This window comes from Eschrichtius robustus, chromosome 1, assembly GCF_028021215.1.
Source record: "Eschrichtius robustus isolate mEscRob2 chromosome 1, mEscRob2.pri, whole genome shotgun sequence".
NCBI lineage: Eukaryota > Metazoa > Chordata > Mammalia > Artiodactyla > Eschrichtiidae > Eschrichtius > Eschrichtius robustus.
In genome coordinates, this window is record NC_090824.1 from 170,497,373 (window position 1) to 170,523,567 (window position 26,195).

General features: G+C 57.7%; 1 protein-coding gene across 4 annotated transcripts in view; it reads left to right on the forward strand.

Annotated features, from left to right (window-relative positions):
• Window positions 1-23,704, forward strand: part of PCSK6 (proprotein convertase subtilisin/kexin type 6) — a 191,320-nt gene extending 167,616 nt beyond the window's left edge. For 2 of the 4 annotated variants that reach the window (XM_068559294.1, XM_068559300.1), the window contains exons 14-23: window positions 604-783; window positions 935-973; window positions 6,534-6,636; window positions 7,577-7,773; window positions 9,584-9,671; window positions 12,420-12,523; window positions 16,626-16,755; window positions 20,822-20,934; window positions 22,318-22,411; window positions 22,538-23,704. In XM_068559294.1, the coding sequence (XP_068415395.1) occupies window positions 604-783; window positions 935-973; window positions 6,534-6,636; window positions 7,577-7,773; window positions 9,584-9,671; window positions 12,420-12,523; window positions 16,626-16,755; window positions 20,822-20,934; window positions 22,318-22,411; window positions 22,538-22,586 (1,097 nt within the window). In that variant the 3' untranslated portion in view covers window positions 22,587-23,704. Of the gene's footprint in view, window positions 1-603; window positions 784-934; window positions 974-6,533; window positions 6,637-7,576; window positions 7,774-9,583; window positions 9,672-12,419; window positions 12,524-16,625; window positions 16,756-20,821; window positions 20,935-22,317 lie in introns of all 4 variants that reach the window. The other 2 variants (XM_068559309.1, XM_068559315.1) reach the window with 2 other exon arrangements.
• The last annotated feature ends 2,491 nt before the right edge of the window (window positions 23,705-26,195 follow it).

A 26,195-nucleotide genomic window follows, 5' to 3' on the forward strand; every position in this document is an offset into this window, starting at 1 on the left:
CCCGGGCGCAGCCGGCTGCTCTCCCGTGAGCCTCTGTCCTCCCCCCACACCCAGACCAGCGTGGGTGCCAGGCATCCTCCTGTTTCTGAGGAGGTCCTCCCCATGCCCGGCCTCGGCGGACATTTGGGTGTGTGCCACCCGCCAAACTTGCCCACCTGCCCTGGACTAACTGGGATGGAGGGAGCCCGAGACCCAGGGTGGAGCATCCAAAAAGCAGGACTCCTCAGTGTAACCCAGTTACCACATTTGGGGACAGTGGGACACGGCTGAGTGCCAGGCCCCGCCCCAGATCCACCCACTGGATGTTCCAAGATGGAGAGGGGGCTGCTGCCCATCATGAGGGTGGGGGCCAATGGAGGGAGGCTGTGCCGAGACCCAGGGACGGAGACTGTGGCCTGGGCAGGAGGTGGGTTCCTGGTCCCCAGGTGACGAGAGGGGAAGATGCTGGGCTCAGAGCCCTGCTGTCGGGGGAGGGCTCGGGGACCTGAGCCGGGCAGGGCCAGGCACTTCTGTGGGTGACGGAGGCCCCCGGCCAGAGCGCATCAAGGGCTTCCCGAAGGAGGCTCTTGACCCTCGGGTGAGTCTGGGTCCGGTGCCTTCCAGGGAAATTGAAAGAGTGGAGCCTCATCCTGTACGGCACGGCCCAGCACCCCTATACCGCCTTCAGCGCCCATCAGTCTCGCTCCCGGATGCTGGAGCTCTCGGCCCCAGAGCCAGAGCCACCCAAGGCCGCCCTGTCACCATCCCAGGCCGAGGTTCCCGAGGACGAAGAGGACTACACAGGTAATGAACCTGAGGCCAGAGGAGATGCTCGGTTTTCCAGTGTAGCTCTTAAAACGCGGGCTGTTCCCGGCGGAAGGCGGGGCTAGGGCTAGGGCTGTAGGCCTTCCTCTTTCCTGGGAGTCGTAATAATGATGGTAATTTGCACTCACAGCTCCTCCCTCCCATGGCTCTCCTAATATTTTACAGACCAGTAAGTATGCTTCAAACCAGTAAGTACTCGCCAACCTCCCCAGGCTGGGAATAGAGGTTCCCTATGCCCAACCAGAACGGGGACTTGCCCCCTGGCTAGTGACACTCCTCTGGGGCGCCCCCTTTTCCTCAGGGGCCCCCGTCTTCCGTCTCAGCCTCCTGACCCTCTCCCAAGTCCATCCACTTTCAGTCCTTGTGACCAGAATGTGGGAAGGACCAGGGTGGTACCGGGAGCCCAGGATGGTTGGGCTGAGTGAGCACAGCCAGGAGTTGCTGGCAGTGGAGATCTTGACCAGCCCAGGGGCTGGGAGAAAGACCCAGCACAGGGTCTCAGACCTGATGTCAGAGGACACTGATGCTGCAAGAAGCAGCTCAAGCCTCTCACAGGAAGTAAAGATGCCTCGTTGCAAATCCTCTTCCTCCTGCTGCACCACTGCAGGGTGGCCCTCGGCTCTGGGCCTGCAGCGCTCCACGCTGAGAGCTGGGTTAGCGTGCAGAAGGACGTTCCCAGCCGCCGGGCTGGGCGCGGTTTTGGTCAGCGTGCTAGGTGGCAAGCTCTTCCTTTCCCCCTGAACCATCCCAGTGATTTGTGAGACACAGAGCCTTTCTGGTTGGGCATATTTTCCTTAGCTAAATGTTACAGCTACTTGATAAATGATGGGTGAGATCTAAGAATATTGATGCTTTGAGTTATCTAATAGCTTCTGAAAAAAAAAAAGTAACAAAATGGAGAATTCCACCAATACAGATCAAGCATAACTTATGGCCGATTCAATTTTAAATTTCTTCTACCGTGCCTTTAAAATGGAGCATTGAATTATGTATGGACTAATCTGCTCTGTTTCCCCCTATGATTTATAAACTGTGGCAAGATTCAGTAATTATTAATAAAGGACTGATTTTTTTTTTTTTTTTCCCTTTAAAATCTGCTATGACTCTAACCTCACACTGTCCTGGAATCTCACTCTAACTGTTCTGCAGCCCAGGCCGCTCAGTCCTTCCCAAGCCTGGCCCAGGTGGTTAGAGGGGTCTCTGGGACTAAGGTGTGTTTCCGACACTTGGGGAAGTTCCGTGCAATCTCAGGGGCAAGTGGGGCGGGTGCACCAGTCACAGCAGGAAAGAGCAAGAGAGGGGAGGGGGCAGGAGGGGTGTGGCGTGGAGGGAGAGGAGGAGAGGGCTTCGGGGGGTGGGGGGGAGCAGTGTGGAGGAGCATCTCGTTGGTGCCCTGGGGGAAACCCTCTGAGTCACAGACAAACAAGCCCAGGTGCAGAAGCCCAGGGAGAAAGAGAGGGTGCTGGGCAGGGGAGATTTTGAGGTGGGGTGATGATTTTCGACGACTCTCTAAATATTCATTTACTTATTTATTTATTTGGTTGCGTCTGGTCTTCGTTGCAGCATGTGGGCTCCTTAGTTGCGGCACGTGGGCTCCTTAGTTGCCAGCAGCTGGGCTCCTTAGTTGTGGCAGGCGAACTCTTAGTTGCGGCACGTATGTGGGATCTAGTTCCCTGACCAGGAATCGAACCCGGGCCCCCCTGCATTGGGAGCGCGGATTCTTAACCACTGCACCACCGGGGAAGTCCCCGTTGATGCTTTCTGTGGAGCTTCACGCACAGCTGAGGGGTGAGCTGGCAGGGGTGGCTGCATGCCGGGGACACCTCTCGGAGGCATTGAGCTGGTCATGCAGACAGTGCGTGGGGGGCTCTGGGCCCCACCCTCCGTCGGGCAGCGGGGGGCACCAAGCAGCGCTGTGATGGGGGCACACAGGTGGAGGGCCAGCTCTCCCCAGGACAAGGAGTAAAGGGGAGGAGGTGAGTGAGGGGCGGAGAGGGGAGTCCAGCCTCCCGTGGACAGTAAGGATCCCAGGACGGAAGGGGAGCGGGGCTCCTGGGGGGGCTCATGGGGGTGTCAGGTGCCTCGCCAGAGCCATCAGGACAGCTGCCCTGTGAAGGGGTCAGCTGTGAGGTGGACACGGGTAGGGGACACTCTCAACCACTGTCGCCCCCTGGCGATGGCGGCAGGGGAGGCAGCCAGAGGCTGAGTGGGTGGAGGGTCAGGGTCGTGGTGGGGCCTGGGGTTCCCAAAGTTAATGAGGGTGTGGAAATGCAACCTAGGGGGCTGCTAAGAGATCAGGAGGCTTGGGGGTTCAGCCCGGAGGAAGGGCGGGGTCAGGTGCCTGGGAGACGTCAGTGGCCGAGGTCCTGAAGGTAGAGAGCTTTGCAGGGATGGCCAGCCTGCTGGGACCCAGCCATCTGCAGAGCAGCAGGGTGGAGGTGGGGTAGTACTGGAGAGCACAGACCGAGGTCCCCGGTAACTCTCCCAGGATGCTTGGTTGCAGGGCAGGCCACCCCAGGACTGATCCAGCAGGTCTGGGGTGCTCAGGTGCTGTGGGCTAGGGAGCCGGGGTGATGGCAGGAAGGGGGAGGGGCTGGGGCTGCTACAGGAGAGCAGCCACAAGGCGGGGGACAGGACCTCGAGAGAACAGAGGGGAGCCTGGGCTTCAGGAGAGGAGGACACACGGGCTGAGGACAGGGTGCCTGGCCACACAGGGCCGTGCGGGGAGCCGAGAGTCCAGGCAGCCTTTGCCTGGAGACGTTGCCCCAACGGCCTGACGGCTCAGGGTAGCTGATTCACAGGCCGCAGGGCTGCGTGCGTCACAGATTCATGGCACGTCAGCACTCACCCAACAGGCGGGCTAAAGCATTAGGTAACATGCCCCGGCCCCAGGCCCTCAAGGAAGAGACCAGCCCTGCCATAAGGGGGTCTCTGTGCAGACAGCTCTACCCTGGCACCCACCTCGGGCCTCTTAGTGACACAGGGGGCCCAGCGCACTTCTCTTGGGTGGCGGGAATGGTGAGAACGACTGTGATACTTACTGAATCCGCCTGGTCCTCCAGGAATTGGTCTAAGCCCATGACAAAACCCATCGAGAGTTCCCCAGTTGCTTTCTAATGTTTGTTTATGCATGTTTTTTATCCTGGATTTGCTCCACTAAGGATTCAAGGTAGAGTTTTCAAATAAGCCTGTGTCAGTCTGACACCCTGCAGAAGGGAGTAGCTGTGATCCAGCTGGCTCAGCACGAGGGTCATGCTGCCCTGCAGCTGGAGCCCTGGGAGGTGAGACGGGAAGGTAGTGGGTCTCTGAGGAATGTTCGGGCTCATTGAGAAAAGAAGAAAAGGAGACACAAATACAATTGCAGTGAATAGCAAGCATGTGCTCACCCAGAGAATGAGTTAACAGCGGTACCAGAGAACACCCAGGTGCATTCTTAGGAGTGATGGTGGCGTTGGGACAAGATGGCCAAGCAGGTGGATGTAATTCAAGAAAGTTTCAGGACTTCCCTGGCCGTCCAGTGGTTAGAACTCCGAGCTCCCCTGCAGGGGGGCACAGGTTCGATCCCCGGTCGGGGAACTAAGATCCCACGTGCCGCAAGGCGAGACCAAAACAATAAATAAGTAAATAAAAGAATGTTTCATGGCAGAAATGAGTCTCGATATTGGGCTTGTCGAGGTAATCTGGTAGAGAGCCGTACTGGGGAGGGCGCTTACAGATATGGACCCAAGCACCCTGAATGGGGGCGGTGGTTCTTACCGAGCTCTCCAAAACAGGGCTGGACATGGCCGTCACCTAGATGCCCTGGCGGGGTCCTGCTGCCCTTGCCGTTGGGTCGTCCCTGCCTTGCATGGGGCTCCCGCTGGCTTCCTGACTAATCTCTGCCCCACAGAGAGGCCCCGGAGGGAGGGGGCTCCGTGAAGTCCACACACCGCCAACCAGGCCTTCCCCGAGGCCCTCCCGTCCTGTGTGTGGACGGGAGGGCACTGCGCCTCCCCAGTTTCTGCCCCTCTCCTTTCATCCGTTCTCTCACCCTCAGCCACTCAGCAGATATTTGTTGAGCGCCTGCCCTGTGCTGAACGCCTTTCCAGGTGCGGGGAAGTTGGCAGTGGACACGCTAGACCAGATCCTGCCCGCGGGGAGCTTGTCTCCTCCCTGTCCCCCCACTTCTCCTTAGGACTAGGAAGTGGTTCACTTTCTCACGTGAGACAGGCCTGCCTCGGGGAGAGGTGACCGCAGGGGAAGGCGGGGTGTCAGGCCAGCTCAGCGGGGAGGGCTGGACCCCACAAGTGGATTGGGATGGGGCAAACAAGGATCAAGTCAGATGAGAATCGATCCCCAAATCGAGTGAGTCTGGGGCCTGGGAAGGGGTGGGGGCACCTTGTGCTCCAGCATGACCCCAGCACCCTCCCCCACCCAGACCACAAGGAGCGTCTAGTGCATCCCCAGGGATGAACGCGGCTCTGAAAGAGGTTCACGGGGGGACCCACAATGAGAACCTTGGAAATGTCAGCAACGGTAAACCTTCAGGGAGGGAAGCCAAATACAGCCGAGTCTAACACTGGGAAGGTCTGGAGGCCCTTTAAAGAGGAATGAAGAGGGCTTTGTGCCCCTCAGCAAAGACCCATTGTGGGTGGGAGAGAATGGGGACTTTTGTCTTTCCCTCACGTCCCCAGGAAACTCCAGTGGCTGGCAAGACACCTCTTCTTTGCTTCTGAACTCACTCCCCACCCCCTCCAACAACTAAAACCTTGTAGAAGGTTGTTTTTTCTTCCAAGGACTCAAAAACTTTCATAACGCCCTGCCGGGCCCCTCCCTCCCCACACGGGGAGGCTTTCCGGAACCATCTCCCAGAGGAGGAAGAGCATCGGGGGGCAAGGGAGGTGGGGGTCCCAGCACAGCACCGGCCCTGGCCCCCAGGTGAGGAGGACACCTGTGGAGGGGCCGCCCGGCCTGAGGGCAAGAGCCAGTCAAACTGGGCTCTTCCCCGTGGCGCAGGTGGAGGGGAGACCTAGGACAGGGGGCCCGATGGGGTCCCCCAGCTCCTGCATTTTTCTCCGTCGCTTTGACAACACCACACAGGCTCCCAGAGTTAGAATTTGGGGATCGAGGGAAGACAGGATGCCCCCCTCTGAGGGTGAGAGAGAGGGGAGCTGAAAAGGGCTCAGCTCCCGCCCACCCCAGACCCACCAGGGACATGGAAACCCACCTGCCTCCTTCACCGCGTGTGAGGGACATGGCGCATTCTATTCCAGCCTCTCCCGCTTAATTTCTGTCGGATCTTCACTGCTTGGCCGCAGTTTCCTTAGCGCCTTCAAACCCTCAACGCCCCGTATCGCGTTGCTCTGTCCTTCACGATGGAAATCGGAGTTGGTGGCTGGTCCAGCATCGTAACTCTGCTGCAGGGGAGGACACTGCATGAGGCTGTCCCCTGCCCCTCCCGCCCCGCCATGGCTGCTCCTCTAGAACCTCACAATGCCCGTCTTCACCCACCTGGGTCCTCACCCACCACCGGCTGTCCTGCTTGTCCTCGGGCCGTCCCTGTCTCGAGTCATCAGACTCTCTGACACTGGAGCTCAGAGCCAGGCTTGGCCCCCAGCTGAGGCGGGTCCCGCAGGGGTGGGTGCTCTGGCCCAGCAGGGGCCTGTGAGACCCGGACATGGGGTCCTAGGAGACTGGACGTGATTGAGAAAGCATCTCTATGGGTGAAAGGAAATGCTTGTTTCTTTAAGGTGTGTGCCATCCGGAGTGTGGTGACAAAGGCTGTGATGGCCCTAATGCAGACCAGTGCTTGAACTGTGTCCACTTCAGCCTGGGGAGCGTCAAGACCAGCAGGTAAAGGGCTGGGCTGCCCCTGCGTGTCCTGGAGACGCCCAGCGTCCCGCTAAGGTGGCCAAGCTGTGTTCTCCACCCCCGCAGCCTGGCACCATACTTAGGAATTAACCAAACACCCCGGAAAGGAGATCATCCTGAGGGTCACTGCTTGGGAATTTTATGTTTTTGTAACCTTTAATTCTCATCTCATAAATAACTCGTGACCATGACAGAGAACTCAGAGGCCGTGGCATTGTTTTGTCTGTGCTTATAAACTTTTTTCTTTCCATTTTGCTAAACAAAAATGGGTCGTATTGAGCATGACAGCCACTTGGGAACTGCAGACAGATGTCATCTTAAGGGCCAGTACTGTTCTAAAAGTCAGCACAATCGGCCGTGAATGAGGAGCCCCCATCCCTGAGCGCCCGGGCAGGGGTGCAGCCCTCCTGGGGAGCACATACCCACCAGGGCTCTGGCAGGGGTGCGGCTGGGACTCTCACGGTGTCCTTGGGGCCCAGACACAGCCGCACCCTCCCTGCGCTGTGCGAAGACGTTTGTTCTGCTGGCTGGACACAGCCTGGAGACCGCTCACTGCCCGTGGGCACTGTCAGTGGGGTTTTGCCGGAGCTGAACATTCCAAAAGTCAGATACCGTCATGGTGTTGCCCAAGGAAGCCAAGCATAACCTGCGAGTGCCCCCGCCCCCCTCGGGGAAACTTTGAAAGGGCAGGAGTCCCAGGTTCCCATGCAAGCCCTCAACCCTCTCCTGCATCAGGAACTTCTCAGGGGCATTAGTGGTTTACCTCCGCCCTGGGGCCTTTGTTTCCTCAGAGTCTGCTGACGGGGAGGCAGCTAAGGTTTCCCTCCTGGCCAGCTGCCCTGCCTCGGCCTGACCCCCGTGCTGCCAGGTAGGCGTGGGGCTGGGGCCAGTAGGAAAGTCCTCTCCTGATCTGCTCCCACAGGAAGTGCGTGAACGTGTGCCCCTTGGGCTACTTTGGGGACATGGCAGCCCGCCGCTGCCGCCGCTGCCACAAGGGATGTGAGACCTGCTCGGGCCGGGGCCCCACCCAGTGCCTGTCTTGCCGCCGCGGGTTCTACCACCATCAGGAGGTGAACACCTGTGTGACCTTCTGTCCCGCCGGATTTTATGCTGATGAAAGTAAGTGTGTGTCCCCGGGCCTAGAAATGAGGAGTCAGCCCCTCTCTGGACTGGGGTCCCCTCTCCTGGGAGAATTTTCCCCGCCCTCTGCTTCCTGTGTACTCTGTCCTCCTGAGAAAGGACCCTTAACGGGAGGGAGGGAGAGAGGATGCAATCAAAGCCCTCGGACCCTGGTAGTGGATAGCAGTTCACACCCAAACCTGGCCAGGATGGTTCAAAGTGATTCAGAAATGGAGCCCCCGTAGTCTGGGGTTGTCACACTTCTGTAGGTCAATGTCTATTATTCAGGATGGACAGGGAGGTAGCTTGAGCCAGCGGCTCTCAGGCTCAGACCGATTTCAGACACCCAAATAGAAAGGCTTCCGGGTATGCCCTGCAGTCTCTCCTGGAGCAGTGGATGTGGCCGCTGGGCGGGGTGGGGGACCCAGCACGGGCTTGTGGCCTTGGTGGTTGAAACTGGGTGAAAGCCCCTCCCAGCAAGAGCCGCTCAGCTGAAACCGGGGTTTAAGGCCGGGGAGGTTTGCGGGTCTCCATGAATGAAGAGGAGCCTGCTGCCGGGCATAACTGGGCTCAGGAGGACAGGTTGGTCTTGGCTGTGCAGTTTACATAGTGACCACACTGCCAGGAGGGGGGCGACGCTTTCCTCACCTTGCAGATGGGGAAGTGAAGTCGAGCAAGGCCAGAGGGCCCACAGCTAGCAATGACCCAGTGAACTCAGAGCAGCACAGGGGTCCTGCCATCCTGCCTGTCCTGGGAAGTGGGGTGGATGGGCTCTGGGGCCGGGACCTCACGCCAAGGTTTGAACACTCACCTCGGCCTGGAAGAGGCCAAAGAGAGGGCTTGGGTTAAATTGATGGAGGACAGTTTTCAGACGACGTGTTGGCCGTTGTGCCGGGAGGGGGCAGCGCTTCCCAGAGCTCGCCTCTGGCCCGCATCCTGCAGGAGGGGTCCCGTCACAGCGTTGCTCTCACTCCTATGGGAAAGGAGCCAGGGAATCCTTAAGGACATATAAAGCCATGGAATAACCACACTCTTTAGAGGGGACGCAGAGAGTCACGCAAGACGCGTTTCACAGGCTTTGCAAACACCTGCCCTGGGCTGCAACCAGACCTGTTTTCGGGGCAGAGGCTCCTCCATCCCTACCCCCCACCCCACCCCTGGGCAAGAACCAGCCACCTCGGTCACCCCGACAGTCACCCCCAGGCGCCCTCGCTGAGCCCCTGCAGCGTGTGTGTGATGCCACCTGTGGGGCCCCGAGGAGGAGGCCCCGAGCACAGGGTGGTGCTGACCGGGTGCCAGGATGAGTGACCTGGGTAATCACCGAGACCCAGGGCTTCCCGCAAGGTGTGGTGGGTGTCGGAGATTCATGTCTGTGCAGGTGACCGCCAACGTGTCAGCAAAGACCCCTGTGAGGGCCCTGGGTGGGTGGGGTCGCTCAGGGGCACCCGCAGGCCCCACCGGTCACACTTAGGAAGACTGGCACCTCGGTAAACTCTGCTCCGCTGGCTCCAGTCCCAGGGGAAGATGCAGGACTAGAGCACGTCTCCTCTGGAAAGGGCCCACCTCCAAGCCTCAAGGTCGTGTGAGGACTTCACTCCAGAAAAGAGGTGCGAGGCCTGTGATCTGACACCTGGGCACGCGGTCTCCACATGCCTCTGGCGGTCGGTCACCGTGTCACCCGTCTGGGGACAACGCCGGTGACGGCTGTTCCATCAACCCCACTTTGAAACACCCGAGTCTCGTTTGCCCAGGTTTGATCCACATCCACTCTTCCCACCTCTTCTCTTTTCCTCCTCTTATTTTTCTCCAGATCAGAAAAACTGCCTTAAATGCCACCCAAGCTGTAAAAAGTGCATGGATGAACCAGAGAAATGTACTGTCTGTAAAGAAGGATTCAGGTAAGACCCTGCCTTCAGACCTGAGGCGCGGGCGTGGGTATATGCTGGTATAAGTGTCTGTCATTGATTTACCAAGTGTGTGCCACCTTTTCCTAAAAGCTAAAATTTCAGAGGCCCAAAGCCTTTCAGGATACAGATTCCGAGTCAAAATCAGATTTCCACTTAGAGACTGCTGTTTATGATAGAAAGTCAGAGGATGGGGAAAATGTCTACATTTTATGCAACATGTGGAGAACTGGTAAGAGCGAGAGTGGATCCTCTCATAGAAAGTAGGGCTGGCGGCTGGAAGGGTGGGGAGTTCTAATGAAGCACGGAGCTCCCTTTCTTAGGCACCGAGCCCCACTCACTCCAGTTTCCTTCCCAGTCTGGATGACTGAGGGAAGGGCGGAGGGGGCTTGCTCCCTGGAGATACTGTGTAGATTCCTGGTTTGCCCGGCTCCACCAAGCTCAGCCCACGTCTCCTTTAAAAGCATCTTACCGAGCTAATGATTTTTTACTGGAATATTTTGGGATGTTGGTGTAGCCTGTTTACTGCCACCAAGTATACATTACTTGTTCCTTGAAGTTACCATCTAGAAGCTTAGAAATCATTCTGTTCGAAATTGTGCTGTGGACCCTCCCGCGATCCAGTCTTGAACCAGGGTCTGCACTTTAAGGAAGAAAGGGACGGGTCAGCGAGGGCAGTGAGCAGGGGCGGGGCCAGGGGGCATCACCGGGCTCTTGTTAAAATGCAGGTGCCGACCCAGCGGCTCTGTGACTCTGCATTTCTACCTGGCCCCCAGGGGACAAGGATGCTGCCGGTCCTGCAGCCTCCCCTCCCGTCCCCTCAAATTCAACCCCACAGGGTTGAATTCTTTTGCAGTAAGGAGTGAAAGAAGAAAACAAGCATTTTACTCCAGCTGCTCTCACCAATACTGCCTCATTTAATCTTCACAGCAACCTATGACGTATGTGACATGTATGGCATTCTTCTTCACATTTTACTAACGGGGAGAGGAACAGTTTCCTGGAGCAGCATGACTAAGGTTCCCCAAGCCCGCCCCACCCCCTCCAGATCAGGGGATCGGAGAGAAGAGGGTCCACTGCCCCACGCTCCTGGGAGTGGGGGGAGGGAAGGGGAACAGGACCCCAGAGTCACACGTCATGCCCGTTCTCTGAACCGGGGAGCTGCACGAGGCAGGATGAGGAGTGGAGGGGCGACATGTGGAGGAAGGGGAGCCCCAGAAGGGAAAGGCGGAGAGGTTCAGCTGGCCGCCACTGGGGCCTGGGAGCTCGGCTGCGGGACCCTCCCACAGGGCCCCCCACCCAGGCCGGAGACTCAGGGTGTCAGGGGGAGGCACTGTGTTTCCAGCTCCCTGGAGCCTGTTTCCCAGGGGGGATGTGCTGGGGGGGGGCTCGTCCCTGTTCCTGTGGGTCAGGTGGGGGAGAGGAGGTCAGATGCTCAGGCCAGGAGCTGTGTCCTGGGGAGAAAATGCCTCTCGGGCAGCAGCCCCCCAGGTGGAGGCAGCGGTGCAGCCGTGACGAGCAGTCAGAGAGGACTGCGGACACTGAAACATCATCAGCCGTAATCCACAGAAAGCTTCCTTTTATTGCCCAATATCCCCTTTAGCTGTGGCTTCAAATCATCGGTCACACTGAAGCAGTGAGGGCGGCCAAGCCGTGCGTCCATCTCTTTAGGCTGGGAACATCCGTTAGTCAAGACTTGACTGAACAGCTGGTGCAGTGGCCTGGGGGCCGGGACGAGAGGGAGCCCTGAGGTCGGCCTCCGCCTTGATACAGAGATGCTTTCAGCCCCATCGACGTCCCCGCACCAAGCGCAGGAGCCTCTGGATCTCACAGACCCTGGGGCACGTGTTTGATGTGTCAGGCAGCAGATCCATCTACAGCATGTGCAGCAGTGAGCTTGGGAACTGAAGCGGCCATGGCCGCCAACACCCACTCACACTGCTGGGTGCCCGACACCTGCCAAGGTTCTGTCCTCAAAGCAACCTGACCACGCAGGAGCCTTGACGGACAGCTGAGGGGACGGAGGGGCAGGAAGGTTGGCTGGCTTGCCCGGGGCCGGGGCTGCACAGCTGGGAAGGGGCAGAGGGTCTGCTCCAGAAGCCATGCGCTCGCTGCCTGGCCGAGCGAGGTGAGGGAGGAAGGCCGGAGCCACGGCAGGCAGGGCTGCTAGGTCCCAGGAGCGGATTTTATCTCAGGTTCATTGTGAAGCACAGAACGTTTCCAGCAAGGGCGAGGCAGGAGCCCACTGGGACTCAGGGTCAGTCTTGCCGCCAACCCCCCTCACGCATCACAGATGCCAAGGCTTCACCCAGGGCTGCGCCCAGTGAGACCGAGCCAGTGGGGTGACCCACCCGTGCTCGAGTTCTCCTTGTGGGCCTTGGGTTCTAGTGTGATTGGTGTCAGTGAAGAGAAGGTGTCACAGAGCAGGAGAGCACAGAAGGCGTGGAGGGCATGGCCTCCCGCACAGGGGCCGAGGCCACGGGGCTTTGGGAAGGAGCTTCGGGACCACCGGCCACCAGAAGGCGGAGACTCTGCTTCCAGGCCCGGGTGTCCCTTCCAGCCGAACTCGAGATGCTGCCGGACAGCTTTGCCGCTTTCATTAGTTCAGAACCTTAAGTGACGCCAAGAGCTGTGCTTTAGCAACTTTCAGTTCCTCTCATGAAAGGCATTTGAGGGCAAATCATAATTGAATTAGAGCTTCGGAAAGGATATAAAAGACTGCCTTTTTTTTCTTTTCAACAGCCTTGCACGGGGCAGCTGCATTCCAGACTGTGAGCCAGGCACCTACTTTGACTCTGAGCTGATCAGGTGCGGGGAATGCCATCCCACCTGCCAGACCTGCGTGGGTGAGTTCACGGCCTGCGGGGGCCACACTTGGAGCCCGAGTTCCCCAGGCCGGTGGGCTGACTACCTGGAAACCCAGAAAGCCCTAGGACTTACAGGCTTCCGTGGGTGTTGCAGCATTAAAACCCAGAGGCCCTACCAGGGGCTGGGAGAGGGGAAAGGGGGATAGTGATTAATGGGTACAGAGGTTCAGCTTGGGAAGATAAAAAAGTTCTGGGGATGGGTGGATGGTGGTGATGCTTGCATAACAATATGAATGTACTTAATGCCACTGAACTGTATGCTTAAATGGTTAGTATGGTCAATTGTATGTTATGTACATTTTACCACAATTTTTATAATTGAAAAAAAAAAAAAAAGAAAGAAAAACCACAAGGGCCCACTTGGAGCAGCCTGGGCTTCCCGGTGTCAGGAGCCCAGCCAGGTAGGGGATGCTTTCAGGCCGGGCAGGGATACTAACTGCTCGTGAGCTCTTGCGTGGAACCCAGCCCTTGCCTCAGGGTAGCAGTGCCAGGGGTTCATGATGCATCGGGGAGAGGCTGGGCAAGTTCCCGTGGTGAAGGAAGAAGGCTTTTTAAAACATAGCCTTAGTTCCTTGTACCTATCTTCCCTATTTTGAACATTTTACTCAAAAGAGGAAAAGATCTCTGTAAACAATATTATGTGTATTGTAATTTCCCACAGAGATGATAGCACAGCTGCCTTCCAGGCACAGTTTTTATGCAGAATCGCAGAGAATGATTGTCTTGTTGGGTTTCGTGCTGCAGAGTTGTTGGCACCAGGATATTGTAGCACATTCTGAGCTTGTGGGCTCATATATATTTCTGATTGAATCTTCTCCTCTTGACCCTCCTTCCTGACCCAGCGCTTTGGTCCTTGTTCTAAGAAACCCACATCAGGTTGAGTTTTTGCTGCAGTGACAATGTAAGAATTAGGTCTCTGCTAGGTCACTGATGCCATAACATGGGTCCCAGGATGCATGGCAGGATGGGGCAGCCGTCCCAGTGTGGCCACGTGAGCCCATGTCAAGGGGCCCTTGACCCTTGACCAGAAGTGGACATGCCATGGCCAAGACCAGCACTCTCAAGGCCTTTGGAAGATGTGCCTTGCTGGGGCCCCCTCCTGGGACAACCCCCTAAAAGGCAGGGGCCCAGCAGCCTTTCCTAGCGTTTGCCTTGTTGCCTGTCATTTTCATTCTGTTTCTTTGACTCATTGTTTAGCCCAGGTTGATTAAGAGCATCGCCGATGTCACTTATTTAAATTTCATAGTCACTTGAATCCATAAAATTCAGGCGTGTGGCTTTATAATGCTTTTGATTTCAATTATTCAATGTGGTTTCATTTCTCTGCATCCCCACACTGCCTGCTGGCAAACAGCTTTATAGTCGCTGTGGGTTCTCTCACCCAGTCCAGCGACCTCTTTGTCACTTGAGGGGTCAGGCTGTCCAGGGGTCTCCCCTGCTCCCCACACCCACCTGCCCGGGTTCCCTCTATGCCCTGGGACGTGTGCATCCATCCCGGCCGCTGCTGGGACAGGGACCCCACCCACTTCCGGCGCTGAAGGCTTCTCACTGCCTGTCAAGGTCCCTGTCGGGAGCCCCTGGAGGCCTAGGCCACCTGGCCCTCCCCTCCCAGCTCCCACTCCATGACCACTGCTGCTCCCCGCCTGTGAGGGGCCTGGGTGCAGTGTGGGGAGGGTCGTGGTTAGGCATGAGTACAGCATGGAGCACGGTGGCATCTGTCCCCACCTCAGGCCAGCAGTACCTTGGGACACTCAGTGTTGACTCAATAGGAATAAGCCTCTTCCCATCCTGGTCCAGGTACCCAGAGCCTCTGGCACAGAGGATGTGATCCCTTGGGGAACCCATCTGCCTTGGGTGGGTGCAGGGGACCCGGTAGGCAGGGCGTGGTGCGTGAGTCAGTGGCTAGCGGCCAGTGGGGCACATGTGTGTGGAGTTGAGGGGCATGAGGGCCGGTCCTCACCCAGGGGAGCACGACATGAAATAGCAGATAAAAACCACCATGACAGGTCAAGAGAGAGATGGCAGAAGAAAGGAATGCGTTTTGTATCTTAGCACCCTTCATAGCACGTTTTTCCTGCCTTTTGAATAAGGGCCCTGCGTTTTCACTTTGTCCTGGGTCCCACAAATGATGCAGTGGATCCTGCCTAAGCATCACCCGTTTTGCTACGATTTTTATGATCTGTGTCCGCTTTTCAAGTGTCTGATGCCTGGAAAGCCTTGTGACTAAACGGAATCCCTGAGAGACTTTGAGTTACAAAGTTCACAATTTTTAGTAGTAGTGAAAATAGTTGCTCTAGGAGATTTGTGTTGACTCAGCTTTTGTCATCGTGCTAAAAGATCCGGAACATAAAACCTACCATTTTGAAGTGCACGCCTCAGCAGCACTGAGCACCTTCACGTTGTGATGGGGCCGTCGCCTCCACCCATCCCAGGGCTTTCTCTTCTTCTAACCCCAGCTGAACGAGTTTCATCCGCTTTTAAGTTTAGCAAATTGAGCATTAAACTAGGAACAAACAGGAATGAGTGTTCTTTCCCATTGCAGAAGCTCCTTAGGCACTGGGGCCCTGGCGGCCCAGGCAGTAGGACATGGGTGATGGGGTTTGCGGGGGGGGCCCAATGCCAGATGCTCCCTGCAGATAAGTGATGGGGGTTGGGGCACAAGAGCAGCCGTCCATCCAGAAGGACATAAACCGGACGCATTTGTGGGGCGGCTCTCCCACTGCGTTGCAGCAACAGAGGGAGGACCCCCGTGGAGACCCCAGGCGGGTGGGTAGCTACTCCTCATGAAGGCCCTGGAACCCCAAGGGCTCCCACTTCTGCCTCACGCTCAGTCCTGGGTGAGCTCAGAATCCCCTTCCAAGCTGGAAGCTATGGTTCTGAAAGGAGAAACCAGCTGCCAGAGCACCAAGTCTCGGGGCTGGCAGAGCCGCCCTGCAGACCCCTGTCTACATGACGCAGCCCAGAGGCCCCCAGTAGGTCCAGAAGTCACTCCAGGAAGATGGCCGGACACCTCTGCCTCAGCTTGTCAGGCCTCAAGCCGAGACAAGACCACAGTGGGGGGAGGTCTAAGGAGGGGCTGTGGTCTCCATGAGCATCTGAGATGGTTTCTCCCCGAGTTCAGTCCTCTAAGCCGTCAGCCAGTGGCCACCTCGCTGCCTCTCTGATGCTCCTTGGGGACTCTGACACGGAGTGCACACCCAGCACTGACTTGTTGTTGGCCTGAATGAATGAACAGATGGGCAGACAGACAGATGGACAGCACGGTTTCTTCACTCTGGGCCACTGCCTGCCCAGGCTGATGAGTCCTCTTGACTGAGCTGCAGATTTTCCTTCACGACTCTTGATCCTTCATTCAGAGCTTTTGCCTTTTCTGGTCCCCATGCCTCACCCTATAAGGCCTTAGTTGTTTTTTCTCTGTTGAAAGAGTCCTGATCCTTCACACCAAATACCTGTCAACCCCAGGCCCCCAAACCTCTTCTTTCCCTTTTCCCACATATTCTTACACCAAGTTCTGTCCACTAGAAATACGATGTGAGCTACTGATGCAGCTTTAAGTTCCCTCAAGAAACAGGTGAAAATAATTATAACGTCTTATTTAACCCCGTGTATCTAAATACTATCATTTCTACATGTAATCAATATTTTAAAAATCAACGAGCTATTTCACATTTTTTTTTAACTTTGTCTCTGAAATCCAGTGTGTAAGTATGTTTGGCCAGGCCACATTTTGAGCACTCAGAGCTACCTGTGGCTGCCCTAGCCGAAATCGGGCCCAGGCCTGTTGGGAAAGGAGGCACCTGGAATCAGGGCCGATGAACGCGGCCCGGGCAGTGGGAGGTGTGCTGAGCTTGATGCAGCCTCCATGTCCCCATCCGTGAGATGTGGGCGTGAGGCCCACCTCCCAGGAGTGGCAAGGAGGGCCCAGTGCAGACGCACAGTGGCACCTGGGTGAATCTAGCTGTGTGGTGGCCTTGGGGCGTCTGAATAGGACCTGGATCTCACAGGTGCTGCAGCAGGTCTGGGACACGTGATGGGCAGGTGGGCGGTCCCTGACCTCTGCTGCTTTTCCCGCACCCCTCAGGGCCCAGCAGAGAAGAGTGTATTCACTGTGCCCCAAACTTCCACTTCCAAGACTGGAAATGTGTGCCAGCCTGTGGCGAGGGCTTCTACCCAGAGGAGATGCCGGGCTTGCCCCACAAAGTGTGCCGAAGGTATGTGCGCCTTCCAGGCAGTCCTCCTGACTTAGCCCGAGATGGCCGGGGAAGGGCAGTCAGCGGTGCCCGTGGAGGAGTGGCAGGAGGGCTGTGTCTGGTGGCCCCTGTCCCAGGGCCTGGGGGCAGGGTGGGCCATGTTCCACGACAGCAGTGGGTGCAGTGGGCAGACAGGAACCCATTTACAGAGGAGGGGGCCCTGCAGGTGGTGATGGCCAAGGTCACAGTCAGGCGGCGGCCCTCATGCCTTTGTTCACGTCCTGAGTACCTGTGGAGACCTACTGTGTACCAGGCGCCGCGTGGCTGGGAGGGCAGGACGCGGAGGACGGGGGCCTGACTGGCAGAGCCGCCACCCCGGGGCAGACTCCAGTGAGCCCCACCTGCACCATGGACCACAGTGCGTTCACAGCACGTCATTAAGGAAACCACGTGTAGGATTTGTTTAAAATTTAAATTGGATAATTTAGAGAAGATACAAGATCCCGACAACTTCCTCATTCTAAAGCCGCTTCCAGCCAATGCAGAGATGTTATAACCCTGCTCGTTCTCCTTTTCCGCTCCCTCCCGTGTGTCTGCAAGGCGCACGGTCCTTTTCTGGGGGCTCTGAGCAGTGTTCTCTCTTGTCACGGGATGTGGGCAGTGAACGCAGAAGCCATCTGCTCGGTGTCCTCTTGTCCTGCTGAACATTGCCTCATGTCAGGCCTCATCACCTGGAGCCCAGGAACAGGGCAGGGCAGTCTGTCTCGTCTAGGGTGAGAGTGACGATGAGGAGTCTGCAGGTGACCTTGAAGATCGTGGTGGTGGGAGTGGGGAAGGGACCGTCCCTCTGACGTAGACTCAAAGAGGGAGCCTCAGGCGCCCACTTCAGAGCAGTGCAGGGAGACCATGCCCGTCTGGCAGCTCACAGCTGGGGACCCACAGTGGGGGGGGGGTCTTTGAGATCCCCTCAGGCTGTGTTTGAGAACTCTTCTGGATTGTAACCTATTCTTTAAAACAAACAAACACCAGTAACCTACGTGAGCAAATGAGAGACCACCTGGTCCTTGCGCTTGTGGGACCCACTCAAAGAGGGTTAGGGTTTCAGCCCCACTACCCAGCCACCTTCACCCAGCCTTGCTGAGTCCCGTGAAGGACCCTCGGCACCGGTGTCTGAAGTAAAGTTTCATTTTAACCAGCCAGCTGGTTCCAGGGTGATTACCCTAAGTATGGCAGCCAGGGACAATGTGGAATTACACAGTGATAATCGGTTTCGTTTGTCAGACACCCTGGCTCTCAGAGGATGCTGGGAATTCCCACGAGTACGGCAAACAGCCCCCGCAGGGCACCCAGAAGCTATGGGGTCCCCAGCGCCAGGAGGCAGGGGGCAGGCAGCCCCCGTGAGCCCCTCCTTGGCTGAGGAGGGCAGGAGCTCCCTGGGTGCTCACCTCCACGCATGGCAAAGCTTTAAGTCCTGGAGGAGCGTCCAGTGCTGGGGCTGACACAGCAGGTCTCAGAGATATAACCCCAGGAAGCACCCTGCACGGGACGCCGAGGTGGTGAATTGCCAGCACTTCAGAGAATTCCCGTCTCCCGAGTCCCAGGGCTCTGAAGACCCCTCAGTGTGGATTCCCCTGGAAGGACAAATGGCCTTGGTTCCGCAGGGCCTCTCCCCACTGAGGCAGCAGCAGCGTTCAGAGAGCCTGGCTTCCCGAAGGCCCCAGAATGCTGAGTGCCGGCCAGGGCAGCCTTGAGGGAGCGAGCAGCCAGCCAGGGCTCATGGGGAAAAGCCAGGCCGGGACGCAGGCCTGCTAGGTTGGCGGCCTGGATGCCGAGTCAAGACCCGTTATGCTGAGGCCCACGGCTGAGAACAGTCCATGATAAGTATCTCAAAAGAGGCGCCGGACACCCCAAGACTTAGGAAGAGGACCTAGAAGAGGGAGCAAGGACCTCTTTGAAGACAGAGCAACTCAGTGGGGTGTCTGCCCCCCACCCTCCTACCACCCTCCCTCCCCCGGCCCCTCCTGGGTATGTTTAAGCAGGGCAAGACTCAGGCAGGCCTTCTGCTCTGTCCTGTGCCCAGTGTGACGAGATTTCTGCCATCTGACTGTCACCTGGAACAGCCTAAAGACGGGAGGCGGGGAAGTGGCCCAGGCAGCAGGGCAGGGAGAGGACTGCAGTGGGCGCCGCCCTGCAGAGTTTGGCAGGACAGTCGCTGTGGTGTTTGGGGGTGAGGGCGGTACCACAGAAGGAGCAGAACCAGAGGCGTCTTGAAAGCCCCCTGCCCAAGAGGACCACCTGCCAGGCACGGTAACCTTGATGGAGGAGCCAAGAGGGTCTCTCAGAGAAACAGGGGCCCCGAGGCAGTTGGGGGAGCAGCCTGATGCCGGATTCTTGCCCAAGCCGGGGCCTCCAGATCCGAGCCCAGGCTGGCCGACAGCTGACCGGGGCCTTGTGAGCCCGAGAGAGAGCCCGTCCGAGGCTGCCCAGGCTTCTGCTTGCGGAACTGGGAGATGCTGAACAGTGGTGGATTAAGCTGCTGCATTGTGGTCATTGGTTACATGGCCGAAGAAAACCGACACAGCTCCCGGGGGCTGCCGTGGAGATCCTGGGGCTCTGTGAGGCTGAATTTGGAGAAGCAAGGGAGCTGTGTGCAGCCGGGTCTCCGCTGTAGCCGCCCTCTTACTGTTCATAGCAAAGCAACCTTCAGCCACGGCCTTCGAGACAGCTGACCCCCAATTGCATGGCTTGGCTTGGCCCTAGCTCCCGTGTCACTAGCGGACATCATCTGTAAGAGAAGCGGGAGTTGGGGGGAGTGGTCTCCTGTGCAGTGGCATAAGGGGCCTGTGGCCCGGCCAGAGCAGTGCAGCAGGACAGGGGCCAGGCCCTGGGGTCTTCCCCAAAGTGCGCAGTAAGAGTCTGCACGACGGGCCCCGTCCTCCCGCTCCAGGGTCTGTGAGGGGGGAGGGCAGGCTCTTGCTGCAGGAGGAGGAAGTCGGAAGGGCTCCTGGATGCGGTTTGCCTGTGGGTTTACACGTTTATAAACTATGGGCCCGAACTCCAGTTTGGAGGCGCCCTCAGCGACCCCAGGAGAACAAAAGCCACCTCTCATCCAGGCTGAGGGCCTGCTGTCCCGGAGGCCCTGTGCAGGCAGAATCCATGGTGGCATCTGACGCCGGCACAGGCCCGCTCAGGAAGGAGGCCTACAGTGAGCCTTGCTGTTGGCGTCTGGTCGCTGCCTGGGAGGTGGCATCTGTCCCAAGCACTGCCTACCCGATGCCCCGCCCACCCTGTCCGAGCCCCGCTCCCGGGTCTGCTGGGCCTGCAGCTGACAGGGAGCTGGGAGGTGGGTCTGGGGAGACCCAGTCCCTGGAGCTGGACGCAGAGAAGGCAGCAGGTACAGCCCAGGTCCCTACATGGCCCAGAGCAGGAAGGGGCGTCGGCAGGCTCTTCTGTGAAGGGCCCGATGGTGAGTCGTTTAGGCTTTGCTGGCCGTACAGTCTCCAGAGCAGCTGCTCAGCTTCAGTGCCACAGACGCAGCCACAGACAGACGCAGATAAACGCACGGGACAGTGGAGTGCGCTGACCCTCCCACCCCCAAGGTCATGGCACTCTGTTAGCAATAGTCCTGGGTCCTGTCTTCGGGACAGGTCGAAAGGGCATCCCCACCCCCTGTCCCCAGCGGGGAGGCCGACGTCACCACAAAGGAGGCTCAGCCCCGGCCAGCCCCAGGGTCATGTCTGTCACATTCGGGGGAGCCTGGCCCCGAGCCCCAAGAGTCAATGCTGACATCCTCAGGGAGCCACCTGTGGCCACAGTGCCCAGGAGGGCGTCCAGGTGAGCCACGGGGAGGCTCAGAGACCTGGGCCCATCCTCAGCTCCAGGCATCCTCCTGCCAACTGGCCATGACCGTCTCCGCCCTCCCAGGGCAATAGAGGAGAGACGTGCAGATGCTTGGCCAGAGTCACGGGGCGTCGTGGGGGGCACGGTTACAGCCAGGGGGTGCAGTGCAGGAGGGTGGGAGGGCCCTGGGAAGGGGCCCGGAGTGGATGTGCCTCTTTCTCATCTGGGAACCCGTGTTCCCCCGCAGGTGTGATGAGAGCTGCTTGAGCTGTGAAGGCTCCAGCAGGAACTGCAGCCGGTGTAAGACAGGCTTCACACAGCTGGGAACCTCGTGCGTCACCAACCACACGTGCAGCAACGGTGAGCATGGGTGGGTGACGGCCCCTGAGCCACCCGGGGGCTGCCCCGGGCAGAAGAGAAAGGAAAAGAAGATGCAGGGACCGCAGTCCCTTGGACAGCCCTGTGGCCCCTCCTCTCGATGACCACTTGGCTCTCCCCTGGGCCTCCTCCCTTCCCTTTAGGCCTCTCACATTGACCAGAGAGGCATCTCCACCACCAGCCCAGCTAGTGTGGGTCGGTCCGTTGAGTAACTCTTAACAAATGATTCTGTTCTCGTACCGTTCCCACTCTCCTGCCATAAGCCCAAGGTGGCCTGGGTGTGGTGACATGCGTTAGGAGAGGCCAGACCTTGGAGGTCAAAGTCAGGAGGCCTGAAGGCTCTCAGCCTCCCTGAACATGTGTCAAGGCCCGTGTGTCCATGGGAAGGACCTGCCTCTGTGCTGTGGGAGAGCCCTGGTGCTCTAAGCCGATGAGGAGAGGCAAGGATGGGCTGTGAAAACAGGAGCTCAGAGGAGACCAATTTGGGGATTCCGGGCAAGAGAAAGTTTGGCAGAGGACTCTGGCCCGGAGACCCAGTGCAGGGGCCGTGGGCAGACGTGCCGTGGCGAGAAGGAGCCTCCATGGCTCAGCAAGCCTAGGGAGGAGCAGCCTGGGGCTGGCTCTGGGCGCTGTGAGCTGGCTGGCGTGCAGGAGAGGGGAACCGCCAGTGCCATGCTGTCCGTGGGCACGGAGCTGGCACCGGCCCCAGCCTGGCAGAGCGCGAAGCCCGCAGAGAGCACCCTGGGCACGCCCTGTGGACCACAAGGTGGTTTTCTTGGCTTGCAGAATTATGTCCCTTCAAAGGCCAGGAAGCTCCTGCTTTAGGAAGCCACCTCCTCGGGTTATGTATCCAGCCTGAGAAAGTGAGGCTGTCCCCGGGGTGTCTCCCGGTTCCCATGAATGGCAACATCCTCAAAAGCCAGCTGCCGAGGGGAGGGGCCGGCCTCCGTGGCTCTTCCCTTCCCCCTCAGCCTTTCCCTCTTGGTGACCCCCTTCCTCCCCGATTCGGGGTGTCCCCGGGATCATGGCGTAGCCTCCATCCTGCCCCTGCCAGGCCTGACCCCATCTTCCTCCCAAGTCCCCCAGCACAGCTGTCCAGGAAGAGGAACAGGGAGCCCGAGGGCTCCCTGGCACAGCCCAGGTGTCCCCAGGCCCTGCCCACTCCCCTGCCACCCCGAGTCCGCTTTTGTCTCCCAGACTCAGCTCTGGCCTCTGCCACGCCAGGCCCGCCACACATCATGGGGGTGACTGGGAGGGCTGCCGCCCCTGCTCCCCCTATGTCCCCAGCAGAGTGGGGTGATGGGAACAATCCTAACTGGCCCCCAAATCTGACATGTCCCTCCTTTCTCCTTCCCGGGGGCCCAGCCGATGAGACCTTCTGCGAGATGGTCAAGTCCAACCGGCTCTGCGAACGCAAGCTCTTCATCCAGTTCTGCTGCCGCACCTGCCTCCTGGCCGGGTAGGGGCACCCGGCCGCCCGCACAGGGCAGGGCCCCTCCTGTCTGTCCGTCCACCTTCCTCCAGGCTGTCGGCCAGAGTCCGTTTCAGGAGTGGTGCCCTGCACCTGACAGCTTTATCTCCCCAGGAGCGAGGTCCTTCCGCGGCATCTCTGGGCGCCCAGGCCAGGTGGGTGAGGGCTTCGAGGAGGTGTCAGCGATGCCCTCTCACACCCTGCTTGCTGGCTCCGTTCTTCTGGCTAACTCACAACGGGAGTGGAACGAATTCCAGGAATCCACAGCTCCGGCTTCAGCGCAGCTTCTGGGACCGTAAGTTTACTGAATCTTCGAGACCAAAGCAGAAAGGCGGGATGCTTGGTGCGTTGCTCTTCTCCCCGTGCTTTTGGGCAGCCCGCAGACCCCTGGGCTGTGCCCCTGCGTGATGGAGGGCTGAGGGGCATACCTGCTCATCTGCCTGCCACAGTCTGGGGGACGGTTTGGTCAGACTGTAAATAAAACAGATTTCGGGGCTTAAAACGTGCGACCGCTGGGGATGGAGCATCTATTTCTACATAATCAGCGACTTCTGAAACTGCTGCCATGGCTTAGAAAGTCAAATCCCAAACGGATGGGTTGGAGGGACCCTCCTTCCTCTGCCGCCCTTTCCTCTGAGGGAGCTGAAGGTCCCTGGTCTCTGCATCCTGTCTGTGTCTCTGGGAGTCTCATGGCCCAGATGAACGGTCACCTCTGCCTAACACAGAGGGTCCCCAGGAGGCGTCCCGGGTGCTGGCCAAAAGGTGCCCCAACGACCAAGCAACTCTTCCTACCAAAATGTAAACCCAGCCTGTGAATTGTTAATTGTCTGTCGTGTCCCATTTTGTGGAATTGCTTTGAAAATACATTGGCCCTGCTTTTCAGGAGACTTGTTCTTAAGGTGGGCGCCCCTGTGTCTGTGTGTGCTATGAGCCTAACGACACGGTTGGATTTACTTTTGCCAAACCTGTGTGGGTATTTTATAAGCTACGTGTTCTAATTTTTACCGATGTTAATTATTTTGACAAATATTTCATATATTTTCATTGATATGCACAGATCTGCTTGATCAAGTCCCTTTAATATGGGAGTAACATTTGCCTTAAATTTTTTCGAGCTCGTTCTCCATTTCGTCCTGCTCCCCTCTGTGACTGTAACACGTTTTGACGAGTCCCCTGTCGGCTGGGGGGGAGCCCAGCTGTTGTTTGTTGAATCCACAACTCCGAAAATGAAATCCACAAAGCAAATACAGTGTTAACCCTAAATTAATAAAAGAGTTAACATTTCATGGCAAAGGAGCCTGTGTTTCTTTCCAAGGCACAACGTTGAAACGTGGGTACTGGCCAGTGTGTGAAATAGCTTTATGTGTGCTTTTATTTCAAGGTCTTTGAGCTTTAGCGAATAACGCTGCAGCAGTCGTGGGAGAATCCCAAAGTTCCAGCTCCAGGGTGTCCTTTGGCAAACAGACCCTCTTCAGGCCACAAAAGCTTGGTTGGGTGGAGGGGCTGGAGGTAGGGACGCCTCCTTTCTGTCCCGGAGGAGCCCAGACTGCAAGCCTCTTCACCTAGAGCTGCGAGTGTGATTTCATTAGGTTACAGCTTGTCTTCCGCACCATGGCTGAAATCCCCGCACCCGTGGGCTCCGCGCTGCATGGGATTTTTACCCTGGCCTCTCTGTTAGGTCGGAGTTGTACTTACTAGGAGTCCTTTGTCTGCAAATATAGGAAATGCACCAACTAGAACTGACTTGGGAAAAGACAAAAGTGGGGGAGGGCCGTTGTTTTGGGATTCCAGGGTTGTCTCGGAATTTCAGGAAAGGTGCAGCCGGGGCTTGGGAGCCCTGGGACCAGCATTAAGTGTCACCTGGACCCTCTTCTCATTGCAGCAGTGCCTCCTCTCTGTGCACTTGATGGGACCAATGACAAGACCGCTCACAGCTCCCAAGAAAAACTGGTGCCCATCCAACCCTCTAAACAAGATTTCTGAATCTGCTTCAGGCCCGGGTTCGTCTGCCTTGCATCCGTGTTTGCCCGGTTCCACCAGCTCTGGCCACAGGGACACGTGGCCCCGGAGCCCTTCCAGTGACCACGTGGCCGGAGGTGGGGAGCAGCGTGCAGCCCTCGGAAAGTGGGGGAGGCCACGTGACCAGCCAGCTAGCTGCCGCCACGAGCAGGACTTGGCCCGAGTTGTCAACGTGACGTAATGAAGGACTGAGTGAGTGTGTTTGGGAGACAGTAGCCAGGACTGGGCAGAATATCAGTAAGAATTCAACCTCCACCAGGAGCCTGATTGAATTAAAACCAGCAGCTTGCTAAGCACCTCTGGTGCGGGGCACCATTTTAGCCCCTAGAGCTTTTTGTCCACTGAGAACTCATGGTTTAACATGTTTGCAGCCGAACCAGAAATCAAGTCCTGTTATTCCCAAAGGACACCACCTACAAGAAGCCCAGCGGGCAGCACGTACCCGCCCGGCAGTGGCTGGGCCAGCCTGTCCTGGGGCTGGCGAGTGCAGCGCGGAGTTGAGAAGGTGTCCACAAAGGCCTAAGGACCAATCACCCCCTTGTTAAAAGGGACTGACCACATAAAATGCCTGTTTGCAAATGGTCCGACCTTAAGATTATCTGGACTCCGTTGGGGCAGCACACGTCTATGGATTTTGTTTTGCGTGATGGACTCGTGGGGCGCGTCCTCTGAACCCGTCATTTCACAGACCGAGGCTCGTAGAGCTGAAGTGACTTGTCTGGGGCCGCACACTGGCAAGGGTGCTCCATCGTGTGCCCCCGGAGGGAGGCCGGCTCCCGGCAGGAGGGATGGTCACTTCTGCAGCTGGCCAAACGCGGCCACGATGCATCTGTTTTAAACTGTCTTCATTGCCAGGGGATGACATTTTTGTGACCTTGTCCCCAAAGTCTTTGGCACCTCACAGTGGCCTCCAGATGCATGTCCCCATCCCTTCCAGGCCACTGCTGGTTTTATACCTTGTACCTCTTCAAAGGGCTGGGGAGAATTGCACTTTTTACAGGAGATGCACTTATAGTGGGAAGGAGAGGGGTGAACAGAGCTTTAAGTACAAAACGGCGGGGGGCGGGGGGCAACATAGTCTAAATGTGGCCAGTAGTGCAGTTCCCTTGAACTTGGGGGACTGCCATTCATTGCACTTAAATCATTGATAATGTGGCTGGAGGGGCCTTAAGCCTGCAAGCTTGGGGCACACTGGGGCCCCTGGGAGCAGGTGAGGGGTGGAGGTTTAGATCACAGGACGCAAAGGGGAAGGAGGTGGAGAAGTGAAGTAAAAGGAAGGTTATTTTAATAAGAACAAGCAAGGGTGATGGAAAGTAATACACCAAAGCCATTCTCTGGCATCGTAAGGTTCTGCCCGGCCGGCTGAGAGGCAGCTAGGGGCCGACTGTCATGGGAAAGGAGGAGTTTGCATCCTGTCCCAGACTTCTCGGCTGCTTTCCTTGGTGAGCCCAGGCTTTATCCGTCCTGCTGGTTGTCTCAGGCCTGTCCTGACGCCCCAGGCTCTGCGGCTTGTCCGTGCACGGAACAGCACCCGCTACGTGGCACAGCAGCTCCTACCACCCAAAGCTGCCCCCCCCCAGGCAACCCCCACTCTGTATCAGCTACACTAAGGGTGGTCCTGTTGAGCAGATGGGCACCAGCGTGCCCAGAGCAGAGAACATCTCATTGCAAAGACAGTGGTTCTCACCCAGGGGGTGATTTTTGTCTCCCTGGAGACATCTGTACTGACACCTAGTGGGTAGAGGCCACGAAT